This window comes from Protomyctophum bolini (assembly GCF_963924005.1).
Source record: "Protomyctophum bolini genome assembly, chromosome: 23".
Classification (NCBI taxonomy): Eukaryota; Metazoa; Chordata; class Actinopteri; order Myctophiformes; family Myctophidae; genus Protomyctophum; species Protomyctophum bolini.
Window position 1 is genome coordinate 29,852,117 of NC_137884.1, and position 23,971 is coordinate 29,876,087.

General features: G+C 41.5%; 1 protein-coding gene across 1 annotated transcript; it reads left to right on the top strand.

Moving 5' to 3' along the window:
- The first annotated feature begins 222 nt into the window (after positions 1–222).
- Positions 223–17,915, top strand: ada2b (adenosine deaminase 2b). Its single transcript, XM_080757140.1, has 11 exons — positions 223–334; positions 1,672–1,845; positions 2,243–2,529; positions 3,979–4,198; positions 5,406–5,616; positions 6,958–7,085; positions 11,724–11,814; positions 12,546–12,654; positions 13,174–13,331; positions 13,788–13,990; positions 16,732–17,915. Exons 2-11 carry the CDS (start codon positions 1,796–1,798, stop codon positions 16,853–16,855), a joined length of 1,581 nt encoding a protein of 526 aa, XP_080613266.1. The 5' UTR covers positions 223–334; positions 1,672–1,795; the 3' UTR covers positions 16,856–17,915.
- The last annotated feature ends 6,056 nt before the right edge of the window (positions 17,916–23,971 follow it).

Genomic DNA, 23,971 nt, shown 5'->3' on the forward strand with positions numbered 1-23,971 from the left:
GTGGAGATGATGTGGAGTATCTAAATACAAATTTAGATACTTGATACTTATACTCCTATGGTACTTGAGTAAATCTAGTACTTTCCACCACTGATTAGGTTATCTTGTGGAGACGAGGAGAGAGGTTACAACAAGGAGCAGGCTGGAGGAGTGTTAGCAGGGTGGGGTTTGGCCTGGAGAGCTGCATATGTGTGGAATACCGTCTAAATGCCAGCGAGCAGCTGATCCTTTCATGCTCTGTAGGGAGGCTTTTACGTTGGCTTTCTGTTCCTGGGAGTTTGACAACTTTTGTGGGAGCCAGATCCCTCCAGCATCAGGTCGGAGCTCTGCCACAGTAAGTATATTATCGCCCACGCTGTGGTTTCAACGTTCGAATGCGTTTTCCTTCAGTGGTTTTAGTGATGATGGTGATATTAATTAACTGGAAATGCATTTGCAGGAGTTCCAATTTAATCTAACGGAGGAAAGGGAACCCATTCATCAGCGTCAATGTTATTATTGTTCCAATGTTGTCTGCTCAGTTCTTTGTTTAGTCGCTTCCAATTTCACGTCCTTCATGCTGTAGTTCTCTCTCCTGAATGAATCCTAATCCTGTTCATAGAACTGTATTCATGTTGTAGTTCTCTCTCCTGAATGAATCCTAATCCTGTTCATAGAACTGTATTCATGTTGTAGTTCTCTCTCCTGAATGGATCCTAATCCTGTTCATAGAACTGTATTCATGTTGTAGTTCTCTCTCCTGAATGAATCCTAATCATGTTCATAGAACTGTATTCATGTTGTAGTTCTCTCTCCTGAATGAATCCTAATCATGTTCATAGAACTGTATTCATGTTGTAGTTCTCTCTCCTGAATGAATCCTAATCCTGTTCATAGAACTGTATTCATGTTGTAGTTCTCTCTCCTGAATGAATCCTAATCCTGTTCATAGAACTGTATTCATGTTGTAGTTCTCTCTCCTGAATGAATCCTAATCCTGTTCATAGAACTGTATTCATGTTGTAGTTCTCTCTCCTGAATGAATCCTAATCCTGTTCATAGAACTGTATTCATGTTGTAGTTCTCTCTCCTGAATGAATCCTAATCATGTTCATAGAACTGTATTCATGTTGTAGTTCTCTCTCCTGAATGAATCCTAATCCTGTTCATAGAACTGTATTCATGTTGTAGTTCTCTCTCCTGAATGAATCCTAATCCTGTTCATAGAACTGTATTCATGTTGTAGTTCTCTCTCCTGAATGAATCCTAATCCTGTTCATAGAACTGTATTCATGTTGTAGTTCTCTCTCCTGAATGAATCCTAATCCTGTTCATAGAACTGTATTTTCTATTTATGGGGAGACCCATGAGCAAACACTATCAGTGATTACTATGGGAAGCTATTTAACACTCATGTGAACACATAAATAGTTTGTTTGGCACCGTAAACTAGATTTTTATGGTTTTTGGAAGATTGTTGAGTGTTGAACTTGATAATTTGTTAGATTCTCACAAACATATGAAGCTGTGTGTCTCATTTAGTTTTGTTCGATGTTTGTTTGATTATGTATAGATTAGATAGTTAGGTCAGGCTTGTTCTTGTTATTATGTATAGAAACTCACAGAGTCTGGTCTCTGTTAGGCCAGGCTTGTTATTATGTATAGAAACTCACAGAGTCTGGTCTCTGTTAGGCCAGGCTTGTTCTTGTTTCCTCACAGTGCCGACTAAACTACAGCAAACGGGTTCACTTTGAACAGTCTATTAAATGTTGAAGGAGGAACCTAAGAACAGCGCCCTCCTGTGGAAGACGAGGACATGGTGATTTGCATCTTGGCGAGGAGCGACCAGGCTCTGGTGCCATTCAGGTGGGCAGTGGCGTGCACAGATGGACACTAGGGGGTGCTAGAGCACCCTGCCCCTTTTGGCAATGTGCTCTAAAAATATATATATATATTTTTTTACTTAATTCGTAGTGTGTGGACCATGGTGACATTGATCAAATCTTGATAAAAAACGCTTCTACTATATTATTTTTTATTATTTAGCCCCCCCCAATATCTAAAGCTATGTTTCTATGTCAGTGGTTCTTCGATAAAAGAAATAAATAGCAGACCTACAAGCTCGTAGCGCGCCACTCGGTGGCGCGCTACGAGCTTGTAGATCTGCTATTTTTCAATAGCTAAAGCACCAAAATGTGCTGCACAAGGTGCCCTTTTTTTCCCCCTGCCCCTCTAGTCTAAATGTCTGTGCACGCCACTGCAGGTGGGTGATCTACCTGGCGCTGGCGTGTGCCGCGACCATCGTCATGGTGACCACGGGGATGCCCGACCCGGGCCAGAGGGAGGTGCTGATGCGCCAGGAGGCCTCCCGGCAGGTAGGGGGCGCCGTCAGGCTGACGGCGGCGGAGCGGCGGCTGGACGCTCACCTCCACCGGTTGAAGAAGCAGGAGATGGCCGCGGCCCAGTTCCCTCCGGCCATGCACTTCTTCAAGGCCCGGCCTCTCATCCAGAGGAGTCCCATCTTCAAGCTGCTGCAGAAGATGCCCAAAGGTGATTCTTTTTTATTTTGGATTTCTATCGTTTTTAATCTTTTAAAGGTATATTCAGTGATTTCACTAAAAAAAAAACCTTTTAACTAAACCTTAGGTTTAGTTTTTGGCTGTGGGACCTAAGCCTTCGTCCAATCAGGATAGAGAGTCAAAAACGAAACCTAAGGTTTTTTGACCCCCAGGGGTTAACTGGGGACAGGGAGGAACTCCTTATATGGTCAGCACACTCTATAGTAGAGAGGATTATCACAACAAAACAAAAAAATAAGTGATATTTGAATTAAGTGAAATCACTGAATATACCTTTAATCTGGAGGAGTAATCTAAAAAATAATGTTTTACAAAAGTCGGCCTCCTGGTGGCGCTATAACAGGCCGTTCTGGAAGATTTGGGGCAGAGGTTCATCGTTGGCATCCAGGGAGTGTGTGTGCAAAGTTTGGCATCGGCCGGGTTAACGGTGCCGGAGATTAGCTGTTCACAGACGGACGGACGGACACACACACACACACACACGGACGGACGGAGTGCAAAACATACTCTCCCCATGCCTTCGGCCTGGTGGAGACTGATGTTTCTCCTTGCTTACGGAAATGAAAGTATTCCATAAGTGTCGCGTTGGCCGTCTGCCCAGCTCAGCTGCACGCAGCACAGTCGGAAAACTAGGAAATGAGTTGATCAAATAAAATCATCTGCATCGTCTAGACTATTTCTCACTTAAAATGTTTTCAGAAACATTATTGAGAGCAATGTTTAGCTGTAAATAGTGTTTCCATGGCCGTCATGTTGGACACAGCAGTAAATCCAGCATCACGGCAGCTTCCAGCGGCAGCGGTGTGTTATACAGGTCGTTAAGAGGAAGCAATCTGATTGGTTGAAACAGCCTTCTAGCCGTGGGTTAAACCAGCACCGTTCACCACCTAATCAAAACAAAGAATTCAGCCGCTCTGTTTTCCCAGAGCGCTAGCAAACTCGGTGGCTATAGGCTAGATAGTTTCTTGGGACATTTGTGGTCGTAGTGACTACATCTGTCATTAAAAAAATAATAACAATCAGCGATGTTCTTAGTTTTAAGTGGTAGAATTGCAATATTACACTCGAGTGTGTGGATTAACGTGACTATTGTCACTTCAGTGATGCTTGCGGAACTCGACTCCGTCTCGTTCCTGACGACCGCATCCCTGTCGTGGCAATAATCACGTTAAACCACACCCTCTCGTGTAATAATGCTTAAATAACACACCGCTGAACTCGGCGACTGACCAATCGGAATCGAGCATTCAACCGAGCCGTACTACATTACGGCGTAATTACATCTTTATATTTGATTCTATAGTGATTAGTTTGATGAACTGTGACCCCCCCGTTGGTCTGCGATGTCATTGTGTTGCTTTGGGGCGTGACCCCCCCGTTGGTCTGCGATGTCATTGTGTTGCTTTGGGCCGTGCCACAGGTGGCGTCCTCCACATCCACACGTCCTCCCTGGTCAGCGTGGATTGGCTGGTGAAGAACGTGACGTACCGACCTCACTGTTACATCTGCATCACGTGGGACCGCTCCGTGCGCTTCCTGTTCTCCAGCCGTCAGCCCTTCCCCCGATGGGACTGCCTGCGCTGGCAGCTGCTCGCCGCCCTGAGAGCCACGCTGGCCGATCCTTCGGACTTCGACGACGGGTTGAGTGAAACTAACTTTAGGCACATTACGTGCCATGTTTTCATTTTCGTGATAGTCGGTGTGCCATAATATAATTATGACACCACATAAAAATGTAATATTCCCAACTGATTGTGATCTTCCATAGGATACACATAACAAGCTTAGAGATATTTTCTTTCACATCAGGATGTAATGATCGTTTAAACTCAGACCACGTAGCCCACCTATGTCCCAGAATCCCTCCCCAGTCATGAGTTAGCTCAGTTTGAATGAATGTACAATTATTATGGCAGGATATAATTTGTAGATGTGAGTGGACTTAATTGAACTGACCTTTTGGAATATTAAATCAAACTTCTCTGTCTCACACTTATGCCAGTGTGCCAGTGACCCCTAACCCCTGTGCTGATGTTGGCCCCCGGGCCTAAGGTTGCCTACCCCTGCTTTAGGCTATTGAAAAATAGCAGATCTACAAGCTCGTAGCGCGCCACCGAGTGGCGCGCTACGAGCTTGTAGGTCTGCTATTGAACAGATTATACATTATTACAAACATTATGATATGAAATACTTTTTTTTTTTTATATGAAACAAAATGAAAGAAAAAATAAACAAGACAAAAAAGAGAGAGAAACCCCTTAACCCTCTCCCACCCATACTGCTCAGTATACTGTATATAATAAGATACCCACACTGCATACTGTATATAATAAGATGATAGAAAGCTCATGGAAAACATCTGAAAAGAAAATGGCGTACAGTCAACCATATCAGTGGTATCCTCTCTATGGCGTACAGTCAACCATATCAGTGGTATCCTCTCTATTAATTGTTAGGTCTGCTATTTTTGAAGAATCGTGAAAAGTGACACGATGAAAGTGTTTGAGAACGACTGACATAGAAAAACTGCTTTTTCAAGAAAACTGTCAGGATTTAGAAATCGTTCCCCAGGTCAAAATGGGTTAATATAATAGTTTGTATTGTACAAATAATCGAAAATAATATCTTTTTATAATATCGAATCGACATAGACTTTTGTATACTAAACCGATTGGTCTCATTAAGCTGGTCTCCAAGCTCACGAAGACCTTTTCTTTTACGATAATGGTCCAAACATTTCAATGTGGAGGTTCTTATAGTTGGCACGAAAAAAATGTTTGAGAGAACCACTGATTAATCTGGCCTCAGTGGGACAATGAAGGATTGATTTGATGTCTGATCGTTCAGTTTGATCAGGAACCTCACCCTGTTCACGGAGGAGCCAGACGTGGCCTATCCAAGCCAAGACGTGGTGTGGGAGAAGTTCGAGAAGGCCTTCATGGTCGCAGCGGGCCTCATCGCTCATGCTCCGGTGCTGAAGGACTACCTCTACAGGGGCTTGGAGGAACTGCACGACGACAACATCATGTATCTGGAACTCCGGAGCGGTGTCTCCAGGGTCTGTGTTCAACCTTTTAATACTCTGTAATCTGTGTGTGTGTGTGTGTGTGTGTGTGTGTGTGTGTGTGTGTGTGTGTGTGTGTGTGTGTGTGTGTGTGTGTGTGTGTGTGTGTGTGTGTGTTCAACCTTTTAATACTCTGTAATCTGTATGTGTGTCTCCAGGGTCTGTGTTCAACCTTTTATACTCTGTAATCTGTATGTGTGTGTGTGTGTGTGTGTGTCTCTCTCTCCAGGGTCTGTGTTCAACCTTTTATACTCTGTAATCTGTGTGTGTGTGTGTCTCTCTCTCCAGGGTCTGTGTTCAACCTTTTTATACTCTGTAATCTGTATATCATATATATATATCATATATATCATTCCTCAACCAAATGCATAGCATTTTGACATGAAAAAGGTTTACAACTGAAATGGAAACGTACGTTTTTCAGAAATGAGAAGGATTTAGAATCCCTTTTTCTTCTAGAAACATTTGATGTAGGTTTAAAACTCAATGTCTGCCGAGGACTTGATTAACTTATTTTGTATGACCTCCCAGACTGCCAACAACGCCTTTTTAAAACCTGTATAACGTTGGGCAAAACGTTTTAGAATAAAAATTCAAATTCAAATTAAATTAAAGAAATGTATAGAAACTGGCGGTCAGGGCCTTTTTTGCGCCCCCCCCCCTAGTGGCGATGGATGAGTTGAGATTTGATGTATATTTGACGTAGAGTCAAGCAGCTGTTCTCCTTTGTAGACGTATGAGCTGGACAGGACCATTCATGACAAGGTGTTCACTCTGTTCTCCTTTGTAGACGTATGAGCTGAACGAGACCATTCATGACAAGGTGTTCACTCACTCTGTTCCCCTTTGTAGACGTATGAGCTGGACAGGACCATTCATGACAAGGTGTTCACTCTGTTCTCCTTTGTAGACGTATGAGCTGGACAGGACCATTCATGACAAGGTGTTCACTCACTCTGTTCCCCTTTGTAGACGTATGAGCTGGACAGGACCATTCATGACAAGGTGTTCACTCTGTTCCCCTTTGTAGACGTATGAGCTGGACAGGACCATTCATGACAAGGTGTTCACTCTGTTCTCCTTTGTAGACGTATGAGCTGGATGGGACCATTCATGACAAGGTGTTCACTCAGTCTGTTCTCCTTTGTAGACGTATGAGCTGGACAGGACCATTCATGACAAGGTGTTCATCACTCTGTTCCCCTTTGTAGACGTATGAGCTGGATGGGACCATTCATGACAAGGTGTTCACTCAGTCTGTTCTCCTTTGTAGACGTATGAGCTGGACGGGACCATTCATGACAAGGTGTTCACTCAGTCTGTTCTCCTTTGTAGACGTATGAGCTGGACGGGACCATTCATGACAAGGTGTTCACTCTCAACATGTTTCAACAAGTCACACAGCAGTTCGTCAGGGACCACCCAGACTTCCTTGGGGCTCGAATCATCATGGCTGCTCACAGGTATGTGGTTTTTAGTTCAATGTTGTGGAATAATCAGCATTGAATTCTCGTGTGACATTATCCCATTTTTGGGCGGGAACCCCTTTTGGTGTTAGCATTATGTTATGCTTTAGCTATTGAAAAATAGCAGATCTACAAGCTCGTAGCGCGTTTGTCTGCTATTTTTGAAAAATCCAAAAACGACTGACACAGAAACAGCTTTTTCAGAAAACGGTCATTTTCAAACAGACTTTTTTAGAATCTGATCTCAGGTCAATCAGGCAATTATATATTATTATATTTAAGCAATATTACACTCAAGGGTGTTGTTTAACGTGATTATTTGCCACGACAGTGATGCTTGCGGAACTCGACTTCGTCTCGTTCCTGACCGCATCACTGTCGTGGCAAATAATCACGTTAAACAACACCCTCTCGTGTAATATTGCAATTCTACAAAACAGTCGCCCTTAAAACTAAGAAAATCGCTGAAAGAATATATTTTTTTAATGACAGATATAGTCACTATGACCACAAATGTCACTGAAGTAGACATGAACCAGGAAAACAACCGCACACTGTCTTCAAATGCAGTGACATTTATTTACAGGGAAATAGCAACGTTTCGGCCTATGCGGCCTTCATCAGGCTATCTTTAACATAAATGGTTTTCCTTGTTCATTTCTGGGGCACCGTACCCTCTCCTACGCACCTGTCGCTTGGAGGTGTGCAAAAGCTTTGCTTTTCACTGAAGTAGACCTAAAATTAGTCCCTGTTGATTGAAGTATCTGCGCTCTGAGGCTCCGTCTGATCAACACAGCTGAGCTGTCAACGCCGGCCCGGGGAGATAATATGTGTCGTCGTATGACCGTGTCGTCGCGTTGCCCAAATAACTGATGTACAAGCTAGCTCACAACTCGCCGCGCCGCGTTGTGAAACTATAGTCCATTTCTGAACGTTCCCTCTAGTAGAGTAGTGAAGGCCACGAGGTGCGGAGTGATTTATTCAATGTGATTAGGCCCAGGGCTATAGAGCGCCGCAGTCCCTCCCCCTTTCAGAAAAGCGAGTGGCCCAGGAAATGAAACCCCAATGCATTCTTCCATCGGCACTTCTAATATAATTTATTTAAAGACGGTTACGCCACGGACAAAGCCAATTCGGATCGTGACAAATCATGACAATGAACACAATGTTTTGGGCCGATCAAATAATTTATAAGACGAAAAACAAAACAAATAGTGTTGTCTCTTGACTTTCTTTTCTTCTTTCTAATGATTTGATCGGCCCAAAACATTGTGTTCATTGTCATGATTTGTCACGATCCGAATTGGCTTTGTCCGCGGCGTAACCGTCTTTAAATAAATTATATTAGAAGTGCCGATGGGAGAATGCATTGGGGTTTCATTTCCTGGGCCACTCGTTTTTCTGAGAGGGGGCGGGACTGCGGCGCTCTATAGGTGGTGAATGGTGTTGGTTTGATCCATGGCTATAGAAGGCTGTTTCAACCAATCAGATTGCTTCCTCTTAACGACCTGTTGTAGAATATATTATATTGTAATCTTACTCATAATACCTGTCTGGGTCTGAGCCTCCTTACAGGCTGAGCTGTTCCATTAAATCGTCCACATTCGGAAGAGAGAATACAATTCAGGTTTACTGCACCTTCATGGATATGTGGAGTGATCTTGTGGGGAGAATGGCATTTGATTTGGCAAATTAGCAGCAGTGTGCTGTTCCAGTCATCATCCCTGGGATTACTCAGAGACACCTCTTTATTCATTATCTGAAGCCTGTTACTGTAAATGCAATTAACCGTTTTCATTTTGTGCGTGCGTGCGTGCGTGCATGCGAACTTCACCTACTCAAGGATTAATGTGGAAATAAAATATCACGACTGTTTTCTAAATAATGTCCATAATTAATATGTGAAATGATTATGTTTTATTATAATAGTGTTGCTGCTGTTCTACATGCTGCCAACCAGAGAGCACTATACTGTACTGCATACATCCAGTACTGTACAGTAGGCCTACGTACAGTAGGCCTGCTGTACAGTACTGTACAGTAGGCCTACGTACAGTAGGCCTGCTGTACAGTACTGGTTCTACATGCTGCCAACCAGCTGGTGGAGATATCACAGACTGAGGCTTTAACCGTTGCTTTCCGAGACCATTTGGGGTTTTATAGAAACGATGCTAGTTTGACCTTCAAATGCTCTAATCTTGTGTTAAATAATTACATAAAATAGCCTATCTGAAGATGCATTGAGAACTTGCAGATTGGCCTTTTTCGCTAGGCAACATGCCTCCATAGAAGACATGCTGGCTTCTATGGAACTAGGCAACATGCCTCCATAGAAGACATGCTGGCTTCTATGGAACTAGGCAACATGCCTCCATAGAAGACATGCTGGCTTCTATGGAACTAGGCAACATGCCTCCATAGAAGACATGCTGGCTTCTATGGAACTTGGTACTGGCTTATATACACCATAATACAATGGTCTGTTGTGTTCTTATATCCACCATAATAATATGGTCTGTTGTGTTCTTATATCCACCATAATAATATGGTCTCTTGTGTTCTTATATCCACCATAATAATATGGTCTCTTCTGTTCTTATATCCACCATAATAATATGGTCTCTTCTGTTCTTATATCCACCATAATAATATGGTCTGTTGTGTTCTTATATCCACCATAATAATATGGTCTGTTGTGTTCTTATATCCACCATAATAATATGGTCTGTTGTGTTCTTATATCCACCATAATAATATGGTCTGTTGTGTTCTTATATCCACCATAATAATATGGTCTGTTGTGTTCTTATATCCACCATAATAATATGGTCTGTTGTGTTCTTATATCCACCATAATAATATGGTCTGTTGTGTTCTTATATCCACCATAATAATATGGTCTGTTGTGTTCTTATATCCACCATAATAATATGGTCTGTTGTGTTCTTATATCCACCATAATAATATGGTCTGTTGTGTTCTTATATCCACCATAATAATATGGTCTGTTGTGTTCTTATATCCACCATAATAATATGGTCTGTTGTGTTCTTATATCCACCATAATAATATGGTCTGTTGTGTTATTATGTCCACCATAATACAATGGTCTGTTGTGTTCTTATATCCACCATAATAATATTGTCTGTTGTGTTCTTATATCCACCATAATAATATGGTCTGTTGTGTTCTTATATCCACCATAATAATATGGTCTGTTGTGTTCTTATATCCACCATAATAATATGGTCTGTTGTGTTCTTATATCCACCATAATAATATGGTCTGTTGTGTTATTATGTCCACCATAATACAATGGTCTGTTGTGTTCTTATATCCACCATAATAATATTGTCTGTTGTGTTCTTATATCCACCATAATAATATGGTCTGTTGTGTTCTTATGTCCACCATAATAATATGGTCTCTTGTGTTCTTATATCCACCATAATAATATGGTCTGTTGTGTTCTTATATCCACCATAATAATATGGTCTGTTGTGTTCTTATATCCACCATAATAATATGGTCTGTTGTGTTCTTATATCCACCATAATAATATGGTCTGTTGTGTTCTTATATCCACCATAATAATATTGTCTGTTGTGTTCTTATATCCACCATAATAATATGGTCTGTTGTGTTCTTATGTCCACCATAATAATATGGTCTGTTGTGTTCTTATATCCACCATAATAATATGGTCTCTTGTGTTCTTATATCCACCATAATAATATGGTCTGTTGTGTTCTTATATCCACCATAATAATATGGTCTGTTGTGTTCTTATGTCCACCATAATAATATGGTCTGTTGTGTTCTTATATCCACCATAATAATATGGTCTGTTGTGTTCTTATGTCCACCATAATAATATGGTCTGTTGTGTTCTTATGTCCACCATAATAATATGGTCTGTTGTGTTCTTATGTCCACCATAATAATATGGTCTGTTGTGTTCTTATATCCAGCATAATAATATGGTCTGTTGTGTTCTTATGTCCACCATAATAATATGGTCTGTTGTGTTCTTATATCCACCATAATAATATGGTCTGTTGTGTTCTTATATCCACCATAATAATATGGTCTGTTGTGTTCTTATATCCACCATAATAATATGGTCTGTTGTGTTCTTATATCCACCATAATAATATGGTCTGTTGTGTTCTTATGTCCACCATAATAATATGGTCTGTTGTGTTCTTATATCCACCATAATACAATGGTCTGTTGTGTTCTTATGTCCACCATAATAATATGGTCTCTTGTGTTCTTATATCCACCATAATACAATGGTCTGTTGTGTTCTTATATCCACCATAATAATATGGTCTGTTGTGTTCTTATATCCACCATAATAATATGGTCTGTTGTGTTCTTATATCCACCATAATAATATGGTCTGTTGTGTTCTTATATCCAGCATAATAATATGGTCTGTTGTGTTCTTATGTCCACCATAATAATATGGTCTGTTGTGTTCTTATATCCACCATAATAATATGGTCTGTTGTGTTCTTATATCCACCATAATAATATGGTCTGTTGTGTTCTTATATCCACCATAATAATATGGTCTGTTGTGTTCTTATGTCCACCATAATAATATGGTCTGTTGTGTTCCACTTGTAGGGCTCTGAGGCTGTCTGACATCACATCGGCCGTGAAGGAGGCCATTCAAATGCAGAGAGATTTCCCAGACGTCGTGGTAGGATTTGACCTGGTAACTGCCGTCCTGAAAATGAGAAAATTGCATTACACCACAAATCTTCGTCCACGTTGCTTATTAATTACATGCGCCTCAGAGCTGCTGAAAGATGGATGTTTACGCACCTGGATATAACCTGCTTCAAACATCTATCGCTAGGCCAAAAGGGAAATCCCCCCCTGGGTCATAAAATAAGAATATAAACTTTTAAAGCTGTTTTAAAGAAACTGAAGGGACAAAGAAAATAGAAAAATAGCTGCAAAAAGTAGCTCTTCAGTGCAGGTTATTGTTTAGGCTTATATTACAATAACATGAGACAATTTCTTCATAGTGTTGTGCATATTTGCTTTGATTTGCTATTTCTGCATCTGAATCTGATGCTTTTGCGAACATGTTTTGGTAGAAGCTGACAACCTATGTCTTTGGTTAGAAGGGACCCATAGAAGAAGTCTTAGGGTGGCTGTAATGTTGAATTTATTTTCTGGTGACTTTCAGAAGACCTTTTTGAATGCTCATTTTATGCTGTAGTCATCATCCGATTATTATTCTTTACTTTGAAATGCATTTTTTTGTATTTTATTTATCTAACTAACTGCACAAATTGCGTCTTCACTTTTCAGTCCTCCCTTTTGTCTTCAATGTTTGGTGTTTTGCAGAAACACGGAAAGCCGGGCGAAGGAACAAAAGAGTTGTCATGCCCATTTAAATTGACGATTGTGTGATTATGGTTTCATTGTACTTTGTAGGTCGGCAGAGAAGATGGTGAGAAAAATATCTGGTACTTCAAGGACGCACTGTCGCTACCAGCCCAGATTGGTGTTAGGCTGCCTTACTTTTTTCATGCTGGGGAGACAGGTATGTTCATTTTTCGAAGTCCTCCCACCGCCATCCCTTACTTATTGATCTAATGCACATAATAGCCAACAGCCCCTGCTTTTCCCGCGGTGGTGAAGCGTCTCACCGGAAGCACATCCACTCTGAACTCGCCTAACCACATTGATGTGTTCGTCTGAGGCACCAAACTCCCGTCTAATCTCTACGGTGCTGCAGGACACCCTGGGCAATGAATGCTCTGTTCAGCTTTATCGAGAAGAATGCACAGAATTGTTAGCGGAACACAAGTGGCCAGTAACTAGTTTAAGAAGATAACGATGTTAGCCATGTGCCTCCGTCCTCTCAGTAGCGAGGTATGGGGCTAATAATGTAATGACGTACAGGATATGAAGCATACCGTACAAAACGCTACTGTTGGCTGCTGTTGCATGAATGTGGAGTACGCTGTGTTGAAATGCTTCTAGACGATGAAGGCACGGAAGTGGATGGGAACATCCTTGATGCCCTTCTGTTCAACACTCTGTGTTTAAATGCTTCTAGACGATGAAGGCACGGAAGTGGATGGGAACATCCTTGATGCCCTTCTGTTCAACACCACACGCATCGGCCACGGCTTTGCCATGGCTCATCACCCGCTGGCCAAGGAGATAGCCAGGAAGAACAACGTGGCTTTGGAGTTGTGTCCCATCTCCAACCAGGTAAAGGACTTGGCGTGAAGGGTAAAGGGTGAAGGACTTAGACATTTAGGACAAAAACTACTCCAAAAGTACTCCTGCACGACAATAGAATAGAATACACTTGTTTTACTGTATGTTCTGTTCCTCCTGACCATGTGCGTAATAATTGTTGTGTTTCTGTTATAATCATTTTGACCACATCACCCAAGCATATCCTCCTATAATAATTCACTCACTAATGCTATATTATTGTATTATTAGATGGTACAATCTTATTCCAGTCACTTAACTCTGCCTCTCATTGGTGGGCTCTGGACAGTTCAATAAGCTCCATCTCTGAGTTGCCAAATGGTCAACATTTGACTGTGTATATGTTTAATGTACCGTGTGTGCATGTGCGCGACATGTGTGCGTGCGTGCGTGCGTGCGTGCGTGCGTGCGTGCGTGCGTGCGTGCGTGTGTGCGTGCATCTTCCAGGTGCTGAAGCTGGTCTCAGACCTGCGTAACCACCCTGCCGCTGTGTTGATGTCAGAAGGTCATCCTCTGGTCATCAGCTCTGACGACCCGTCTCTCTTCGGCTCCACGGGTCTCTCTTACGACTTCTATCAAGCCTTCGTGGGCATCGGAGGGTTAAAGGCCAACCTGGGAACCCTGAAAGAACTAGCCATCAACTCTATCAGGTGGGATGTTGTGTTGTTGTTGTTGTCGAATTTCTTTAAATGTCTTCTATAAATCCTAACAGTTCTCTGAAATACCTATGTTTCTATATCGCTGGTGCTCAATATTTCATATCAAGGACCTCCAGGACTTTCTGTATTTGGCCGCGGACCCCCATCTGAAAAAATGTTGTTCCAGGGACCCCCCAGAAGGTCCCCCCAGAAGCAAAGATTTGAGTTAAAAACGTTCACTCTGAAAGAATATATATTCAAAGATTTGCGGCACATTTTCACGATATTTCTAAAATAGTTCATAGCTTGTAGATCTGCTATTTTTCAATAGCTAAAGTATAACATAATGCATAATGCAAAAGAGGATCCCGCCCAGAATGGGTTAAATAAAGATTTAAATACAAATGTAAATATAATGCATGTTATTTCTTTTAGGGAAGAGTATGGCTTTTTTTGTTGTTGTTAAAAATCAGTTATTTCTTTATTTTTAAGTAAGTGTAAGTGCTTTCCTTTTGTTAAAGTGTTGTTATATATTATAAGCATTAAAAAGAGCTATATTCTAATAGTAATAATTGCTATAAAGTTCAGTAACTGGGATCTCACCATCTCTCCAGCTCTTTAGTGAACAGAACATTCAAAAGCATCTGGGAGAACTGGGAGAACAACACGGCTGAATTCTTTGTTTTAATTATGTGTTCCGTGACGCTGGTTTGAGTTTCAACCAACCAGATTGCTTCCTCGAAACGACATGTTGTATAATACTTTGTTAATACAGTTTAATGCCACGTGTGACCAGCTCAACTAAGATCTATCCACCCAAAGAAATATAATACCATGTCTGAACTTCTTTTTAAATGTTATTTGCAATAGTGGCGCTGCCGTTACGTATAAGACAAATGCACTTTGAATGGGAAATAGAGCAGGAGAAATGGAAGTCGTATTTAATTAGTAATCCTACAGAAATGTGTGCACATGCAGCAACACTTTCAAAAATGTGTTTTGTGGCTTTCGCCTTTATTTTAAATATTTTATGGAGGGACAGACAGTAGGCTGACAGGAAATGGGGAGAAGACATGCGGTGAAGGCCGTCGGGATCGGGAGTCGAACCCGCGGCACACTGCCAGACCGGATTACCAGCCAAGGTGCCTGGACCGCTGAGCCAGGGCCCAGGCCTGCACAGCGACACTCTTGAAAACAAAGTATTTCATTATGGGTTTGAGCTGGTACCCCTGGACTTTGTTATGCCCTCTTTCGTTTTTATTTAAATTACCTAATTTCGAAACATCTTGACCAATCTCGACAACGGTTTGCTTGGGGGTCCCCCCTGATACAACATCTTTTCAAATGTGTCCGCATCCAAATACATGTCATTTTGTGGACCCTTGCTTGTAATGAACATGCTTAAGTACAACAGGCCTATAGAAAGCATTTGAACATGTCTCTCATCATGTAGGTACAACAGACTAACATGTCTCTCATCATGTAGGTACAGCAGACTAACATGTCTCTCATCATGTAGGTACAACAGACTAACATGTCTCTCATCATGTAGGTACAGCAGACTAACATGTCTCTCATCATGTAGGTACAACAGACTAACATGTCTCTCATCATGTAGGTACAGCAGACTAACATGTCTCTCATCATGTAGATACAGCAGACTAACATGTCTCTCATCATGTAGGTACAGCAGACTAACATGTCTCTCATCATGTAGGTACAGCAGACTAACATGTCTCTCACCATGTAGGTATACAGCAGACTAACATGTCTCTCATCATGTAGGTATACAGCAGACTAACATGTCTCTCATCATGTAGGTATACAGCAGACTAACATGTCTCTCATCATGTAGGTACAGCAGACTAACATGTCTCTCATCATGTAGGTACAACAGACTAACATGTCTCTCATCATGTAGGTACAGCAGACCTACATTATAGAAAGCATTTGAACATGTCTCTCATCATGTAGGTATACAGCAGACTAACATGTCTCTCATCATGTAGGTACAACAGACTAACATGTCTCTCATCATGTAGGTACAGCAGACTAACATGTCTCTCATCATGTAGGTATACAGCAGACTAACATGTCTCTCATCATGTAGGTACAGCAGACTAACATGTCTCTCATCATGTAGGTACAGCAGACTAACATGTCTCTCATCATGTAGGTACAACAGACCTACATTATAGAAAGCATTTGAACATGTCTCTCATCATGTAGGTACAACAGACTAACATGTCTCTCATCATGTAGATACAGCAGACTAACATGTCTCTCATCATGTAGGTACAGCAGACCTACATTATAGAAAGCATTTGAACATGTCTCTCATCATGTAGGTACAGCAGACTAACATGTCTCTCATCATGTAGGTACAACAGACTAACATGTCTCTCATCATGTAGGTACAGCAGACTAACATGTCTCTCATCATGTAGGTACAACAGACTAACATGTCTCTCATCATGTAGGTACAACAGACTAACATGTCTCTCATCATGTAGGTATACAGCAGACTAACATGTCTCTCATCATGTAGGTACAACAGACTAACATGTCTCTCATCATGTAGATACAGCAGACTAACATGTCTCTCATCATGTAGGTACAACAGACTAACATGTCTCTCATCATGTAGGTACAGCAGACCTACAGTATAAAAAGCATTTGAACATGTCTCTCATCATGTAGGTACAGCAGACCTACAGTATAAAAAGCATTTGAACATGTCTCTCATCATGTAGGTACAGCTCACTGCCGTCACACCTGAAGGAAAGTGGCCTCCTGGTCTGGCAGAACAAGTGGAATGCATTCATCTCCAGCTATTCAGGACAGCCACACCACAAAGGGACTCCCACACTTAGCTAGTGAAAACGCTTAGTGCCACAGCAAAACGCTTCGTACAAGGTTGTTGTGAAATGTTATCTTTTTATTATTTTTTGTCTTTTTTGTGCTTTGCACCCTGTTATCAAAATAACAGGGTTTGAGTTTCTCCAGCGCCTTCTTTATTCAGTTCAGTTGTGAAAAGTGCAGTTTTTTTTTTTTTTACAAACACAGGATTTTTTCTCATCCTGTATTTTCATCCATGTATTTTCAACCCTGGCAGTGAATGTAAATCTTTTTTTTTTTTTTACAAATTTCAGCAATGTGCTCATTCTAACTCAAATGCAGCTGTCAATCTAACAGCTGACCGGACTTCCCCATGCTTACTATCACTATGTCAGCGAATGTGTACTTGTGTAACTATCTGTGTCTCGCCCTTATCTTTAGAACAGATCCTTATATGACCATTTAGTGTATTGGAGAATTCCATACTAGAATACATACTTCCATACTAGGCTTTCTCACCTTTATTTGTAGTTGTTACGTCTCCACCAAAGAGGTCCAGGTGTTATTTGTAGTTGTTACGTCCCCACCAAAGAGGTCCAGGTGATATTTTGTGCAAAAGCGCATTATTAGCTATTTCCCCTACCATAAGTCCACAATGAATTGCATTGAATTGAATGGGCCATTGGGGTGTTGTGCTAATTATCTTATTTCTATCACTCAAAAATCTATTATTTTTGTATATATCCTATCTTCATAATGTAAATAGTATCCCCAGTGGCACACTTTACTATACTTATTTCAATGGAAATAAGCGAATTAGCACAAAAACCCAACCCCCATTGAGGGAGTATATATGGGGAAATAGCCAATAATGCACTTTTGCACAAAATAACACCTGGACCTCTTTGGTGGGGACGTAACAACTACAAATAGCACCTGTACCTCTTTGGTGGGGACTTAACAACTACAAATAGCACCTGTACCTCTTTGGTGGGGACGTAACAACTACAAATAACACCTGGACCTCTTTGGTGGGGACGTAACAACTACAAATAACACCTGGACCTCTTTGGTGGGGACGTAACAACTACAAATAACACCTGGACCTCTTTGGTGGGGACGTAACAACTACAAATAACACCTGGACCTCTTTGGTGGGGACGTAACAACTACAAATAACACCTAGACCTCTTTGGTGGGGACGTAACAACTACAAATAACACCTGGACCTCTTTGGTGGGGACGTAACAACTACAAATAACACCTGGACCTCTTTGGTGGGGACGTAACAACTACAAATAGCACCTGTACCTCTTTGGTGGGGACGTAACAACTACAAATAACACCTGGACCTCTTTGGTGGGGACGTAACAACTACAAATAACACCTGGACCTCTTTGGTGGGGACGTAACAACTACAAATAACACCTGGACCTCTTTGGTGGGGACGTAACAACTACAAATAACACCTGGACCTCTTTGGTGGGGACTTAACAACTACAAATAACACCTGGACCTCTTTGGTGGGGACGTAACAACTACAAATAACACCTGGACCTCTTTGGTGGGGACGTAACAACTACAAATAACACCTGGACCTCTTTGGTGGGGACGTAACAACTACAAATAACACCTGGACCTCTTTGGTGGGGACATAACAACTACAAATAACACCTGGACCTCTTTGATGGGGACGTAACAACTACAAATAACACCTGGACCTCTTTGATGGGGACGTAACAACTACAAAAATAACACCTGGACCTCTTTGGTGGGGACGTAACAACTACAAATAACACCTGGACCTCTTTGGTGGGGACGTAACAACTACAAATAACACCTGGACCTTGTCGGTGGGGACGTAAAAACTACAAATAAAGGAAAGACAACCTTCTAGCGTGGAATTCTCCTTTAAGACTAGACTACAAGAACTGCCTGTTACTCTCTGTATGTTGTTACTCTGCTCAATCTTCTTAATACATTCTCAATACTTCACCCTGAAGAACTTTGTCAATCCTTAATTTTTGGAAGATTATTTAATCTACAATACTCCCATTTCATTTTATATGGTTATAATATAAAAAATATATATATATTCATGTAGAAAACCGAAGAAATTATTATTATAACTAAAGCTACTGTATGTATTATTTAGTATATATATATATATATAGTTCACTGCTGCTGTGTTAATTTTGATGTGATCCACCTCCCAATATCAGCGGTGTACTGAAGCATTCAGAAATGCAGAAATGCATATTTGCATTTGAAATCTGGCTGACTATATAGTTGTGTACAACAGGAAAATCATCATAAAGGAGGTAAAGATGGAAAAGAAACATATACAGTGAGGGGGGGGGGGGGGGTTCATATTTTACGGGGGCCAGTTTCTAGCCGTCCGTATAGGTGCCCTTTGAGAGCAGTTTTGAAGGAGTCAAGTGATTTGCATGTCTTAATGACTGTTTTGATGGCATAGGAGCGAAATTAATTTAGTCCCTTGTTTGTGCCGAATCTGGGTTGCACATGGGTTGTTCGTTGCACTCCCTCATGGTGTTGTGGGTGTGGACTTCGTTTACATTAAGGAAGTATCTAGAATTCTAGACAGGTACATGCAGGGTATCTTGGTGGTGTATGGAATCTTGTGGACCAGACCCATTGCTAGATGCTGTACTAATTAAGCCATCCAGCCTGTCAAAGTGGGCACTGGGTAGGGGTGAGGTGGGTTCGGGGGGTGAGGCTAAGTAGAGAGAGAGAGAGAGAGAGAGAGGAAGAAGGACAGGCCAGTTTTGATGAGTCAGATTAACTGACTGTAGTTTTACAATGAGTCCACTAGGTGGTGGACAATGAACACATTACATTTAAAAAGAGAAATGTAAAAATGTGTTTTACTCCCCGTGGAGTATTGCCCATTTGCAGACCGCAGCCATGTTTCCATCAGAGTTTAGAAGCACTCGTTTTCTTTAAAGCAACGTCCTGCTGCCTCTTGCGTTATGTGCTAATTCAAAACAGGTGGTACGCAGGGTCAGTTGAGTGATATCTAACGAGCGCTTCCAAACTCCAGCACTTAGAAAAAGATGAATCTGCAAGGACCCAAAGTAGATCATAACATGTCAACAGTGGACTTTTATATGAAACAAACACTTTGAGGATAGAAATAGAATAATTCAAGCTTTCTCTACAGCTGCAATGTTGGTGAGTTTGACGTTGTTTAATACAACCAGAGAGGACTTTTCTGTTTGGATGAATGGGCTTCCATTGCACTGTAGGTAGCACCTTGCCATTAACTTTAATATATGGTAAGATGGGCGCGGTCTGCATGATTCTCTCTCTGTCACCATGCAGGCTGGATTGTCCTGTCTTTAAACGTCGCAGCCATCAGAAAGCCATCATGTGCAGCTTTCTGTGCAGTCATCATCCTTGTGTGATCTGGGGGGTCCTTGTGACTCCAGGTTGGACAGAACGTGACGCGAGGAGCAGATCCAACACTATATTGTGCCTTATAGCTGAATCTGTCTCTCCATGTGGGACTTAAACTTTGTTTGTTTTCATTTTAGCCACTTAAGCCCTATGTATTTAAGCCCTATGTATTTCGTCATACGACAAATAGCAAAAAAATAGGTAATCTACACATTTGCAATGTGTTGCGATGCAAGCTTGTGGATCTTCTATTGCCAATGGTTTTTGCTCGTTGCAAGATTTCCCAAAACATGCGACAGCAAAATGCTGAACACGTGCTTCCCATAATGGTTGTCATGTGATCGCTACTGTTAAACCCCCTCATTGTCTTCTGTGTAATATGTTGTCCGTTGTGAAAACAAATCATTTGATTGATTAATAAAAAAAATGATTTTCTGGAGGAGGAAATTAAATGTCACATCATTTTGTCCCTATGGACCTCATGGCTACAGAAACAGGAGATAGGCTCCTGCCCCTATGGGCCTCATGGCTACAGAAACAGGAGATAGGCTCCTGCCCCTATTTCCCCGCCCATACCTACCGAAGTATTAGGTGAGAATGTGACCTTAGTTTGATACGTGTGAGTGAGGCCTGATTACTTGACTGGTCTTCCATGGCTTTACCATTATAGATATTCCACTGTTACTTTCTTAGCTTACGCATGTTTCATGATAAATACGTTTTTATGTGATGTATCCCCCATGCTTTTTGTTCTTGCTTAATGTAAGTCGCTCTGGATTAAGAGCGTCTGATAAATGCCTACATTGTAAATTGTCATCTTACACCTGAAGGACTCAGGCTTGTTTGCCCGGGTCGGTGAACACATGGCAGGAGGACTGATGACTCCCCATCATCACATCCCCATCCGAGGTTGTAAAGTAGTTGAGCTGTATTTATGGGTAGCAGATGCAACGATAATACAATACACGGTGCCACCCAAGACTAAATGGCTGACTATACGTTATTATAACCAGTAAGACGCGCAAACGCGGGAAGCGAACGCAGCTCCTATACATATTTGGGTTTTGGACGTATAGCTGCTTTGGGGACTCCTTATATGGTTATGGCTGCATGAGTCATGGTGACGTAATCACTCAGCTCCATATATGGGCACAAAAGCGGGACAGACAGAGACACAGACAGACACACACACACACACACACACAGACATGATCTGCTAGGTCTCATAGTAAGTGCTCACTGCGTTCGCAATAAGTTCACAAAGAAAACACCAGCTGTTGCTATAGCTAAAGAAAAAGTTGATCAATAACTTGAAAAGACTGCCTAAATAATTGGTTTGTTTGTTCAGGGAAATATTTAGTTGGCAATGCATCATGGGCAATCTGGGAACCCATTGGCAAAAGGAAAGGAAAAACAGCGCCCCCAACAGTCTGTCTTGAGAGACTACATCATTGGTATTAGGAAACGTTCCAGTCAGCCAACTGATTATGAAGCAGTGACTGATGCAGCAGCTACAGTAGCTGTCATAAACTATACAGTCATGTAAATATAATGCTATAATCCTGCATTGATGGAGTAGTACAGTGGCATAGTGTGGTATATTAATGTTCATAATGGTGGAGGATATACCAGGCAGGTTGTATAAAAAAGAGAGGGTCCAGGCAGTGTCCTTTTCTTTCTCATGTTGAGTTTATTTGAGAACACCAATGAGCTTGCCACAATCATGACCAAACAGGACCCAATATTCTCTGAGAAGCCCCGTTCGTCCTACCACGAGGCTCCTATATACTGAGTCTCACACATCCAATCCCGTGCATGTGTATAGATTTGTATAGGTGTCAGTGTGTGTGTCAGAGTGTGTTTGTGTTCAGATGTATTATACCCAGGCCTTTGCTCTAATCACCTCCTGGCTCCCTATCCTGCTTGACTCTCGTCCGGCCAGATGCCATATCAATATATACAGTAGGCCTTCTGCCCTGGGTCACCATTTGGGACATAGCCTGTATCATATTTTACCAACCCAACAAAAGGTCTTTGTTTCTAGTGATCCTCCTGGCTCCCTGACCTGTATGACCCAGGCCTGGACACTGGACAGAGCATTCCTTAGCTCTCCCCTTAGTATCACTCCATGCTCATACAATATCTTAACTCACCCTTTAACATGGACTATAAGACTACATCTAACCCACAACTCCATATATCTCAATGTGGAATACATGACCTCACCTGGTTGTAAACACAGGTGTATTATTATGTGTCTTTATGACATGATGAAACCACCTTAACATAGTAGGCTACTAACTTCTGTTCTACCTCATAGGGGGAAGGGTGGCTTGGTTTGTGAAATGATCCCTCTGCATGCCCACTTTGAGTTCCTCCCACTGTTTTAGTTGGAGGCAGTCAGATTACTGGGTCTCTCCCCATATCTCTCCCAGAGTGTGTCTCCAACTCTATTTATCTATATATATATATGCCTACTGTATAATGCCTATATGTCTGGGCGCCAATGCACAACAATAGCTATACAGTAGCTGTCATAAACTATACAGTCATGTAAATATAATGATATGAATGAATGAATAGTTTATTTCGATCTTTCAGAGGGGAGACATTACACAAAAACATTTATTTATTAACATTTATTTTTAGGTGATGGAAAAGGCATAGGCAGAAGCTTAAAGCTTAAGTGCCTATCCTTATCTCAATGTATTCCAAAATACTGTTGAAGATATGCATAACAATCAACATATAAACAAAACGAACAAATTACATTTATAGAAGAAGAAAAGAAAATTAAACAAACAAAAAAACAAAAACAAAACACAGACAACGAGAAACAAGTAGGAAAAAAGAGAAAAACAGACAAAGCTACAATGTTATACCTTAGTCCATGAACACTACATACATTGACACGAAACAAGACAGGAACGCCCCAAAACGTCACATCCGGGACATTTACCCTGGGCAGAATTTTCTATGGCTGCCAATGCAACTTTTTCCAATCCTTAATAACATACGGACAAACATCTATGCCGATAATATCTAACTTGCGGAGGTAGCGTGCCTTGTCCACGGGCAACAGATCTTTCAACGTATGTCATTGCAAATAAGTTTGATAATCGCTACTCTGCGCAATATTGTTTTGGAAATGCCGCAAATTGCATTGCAGTGAACGAGAGCAAATCACAGTTTACCCGGGGGGTGGTGACTCCGCCCTGAATACGCGTTTTCGTGTCAATGTATAGCATAACCCATAATCCTGCATTCAAAACAGGTGGTTCGCAGGGGCAGTTGAGTGATATCTGAGCGCTTCCAAACTCCAGTCTCCAGCACTTAGAAAAAAATATTAATCTGCAAGGACCCAAAGTAGATCATAACATGTCAACAGTGGACTTTTATATGAAACAAACACTTTGAGGATAGAAAGAGGATAATTCAAGCTTTCCCTACAGCTGCAATGTTGGTGAGTTTGACGTTGTTTAATACAACCAGAGAGGACTTTTCTGTTTGGATGAATGGGCTTCCATTGCACCTATAGGTAGCGCCTTGCCATTAACTTTAATATATGGTAACTAAGATGGACGCGGTCTGCATGATTCTCTCTCTGTCACCATGCAGGCTGGATTGTCCTGTCTTTAAACGTCGAAGCCATCAGATCTGCTCTTGTAGTGTGGGAGGAACGGAAGTGTCTCGTTCCCTTCCCCCTTCATTCTAGTTTAGGCTTATTCATTCTCGGGG

Bases quoted from the DNA above. Each gene is read 5' to 3' on its own strand.
- ada2b (XM_080757140.1), top strand. From the start codon at position 1,796: ATGGTGATTTGCATCTTGGCGAGGAGCGACCAGGCTCTGGTGCCATTC. The intron at 1,846-2,242 runs GTGGGCAGTGGC...ACGCCACTGCAG, and splicing joins CAGGCTCTGGTGCCATTCAG to GTGGGTGATCTACCTGGCGC. The intron at 4,199-5,405 runs GTTGAGTGAAAC...CTGATCGTTCAG, and splicing joins CCTTCGGACTTCGACGACGG to TTTGATCAGGAACCTCACCC.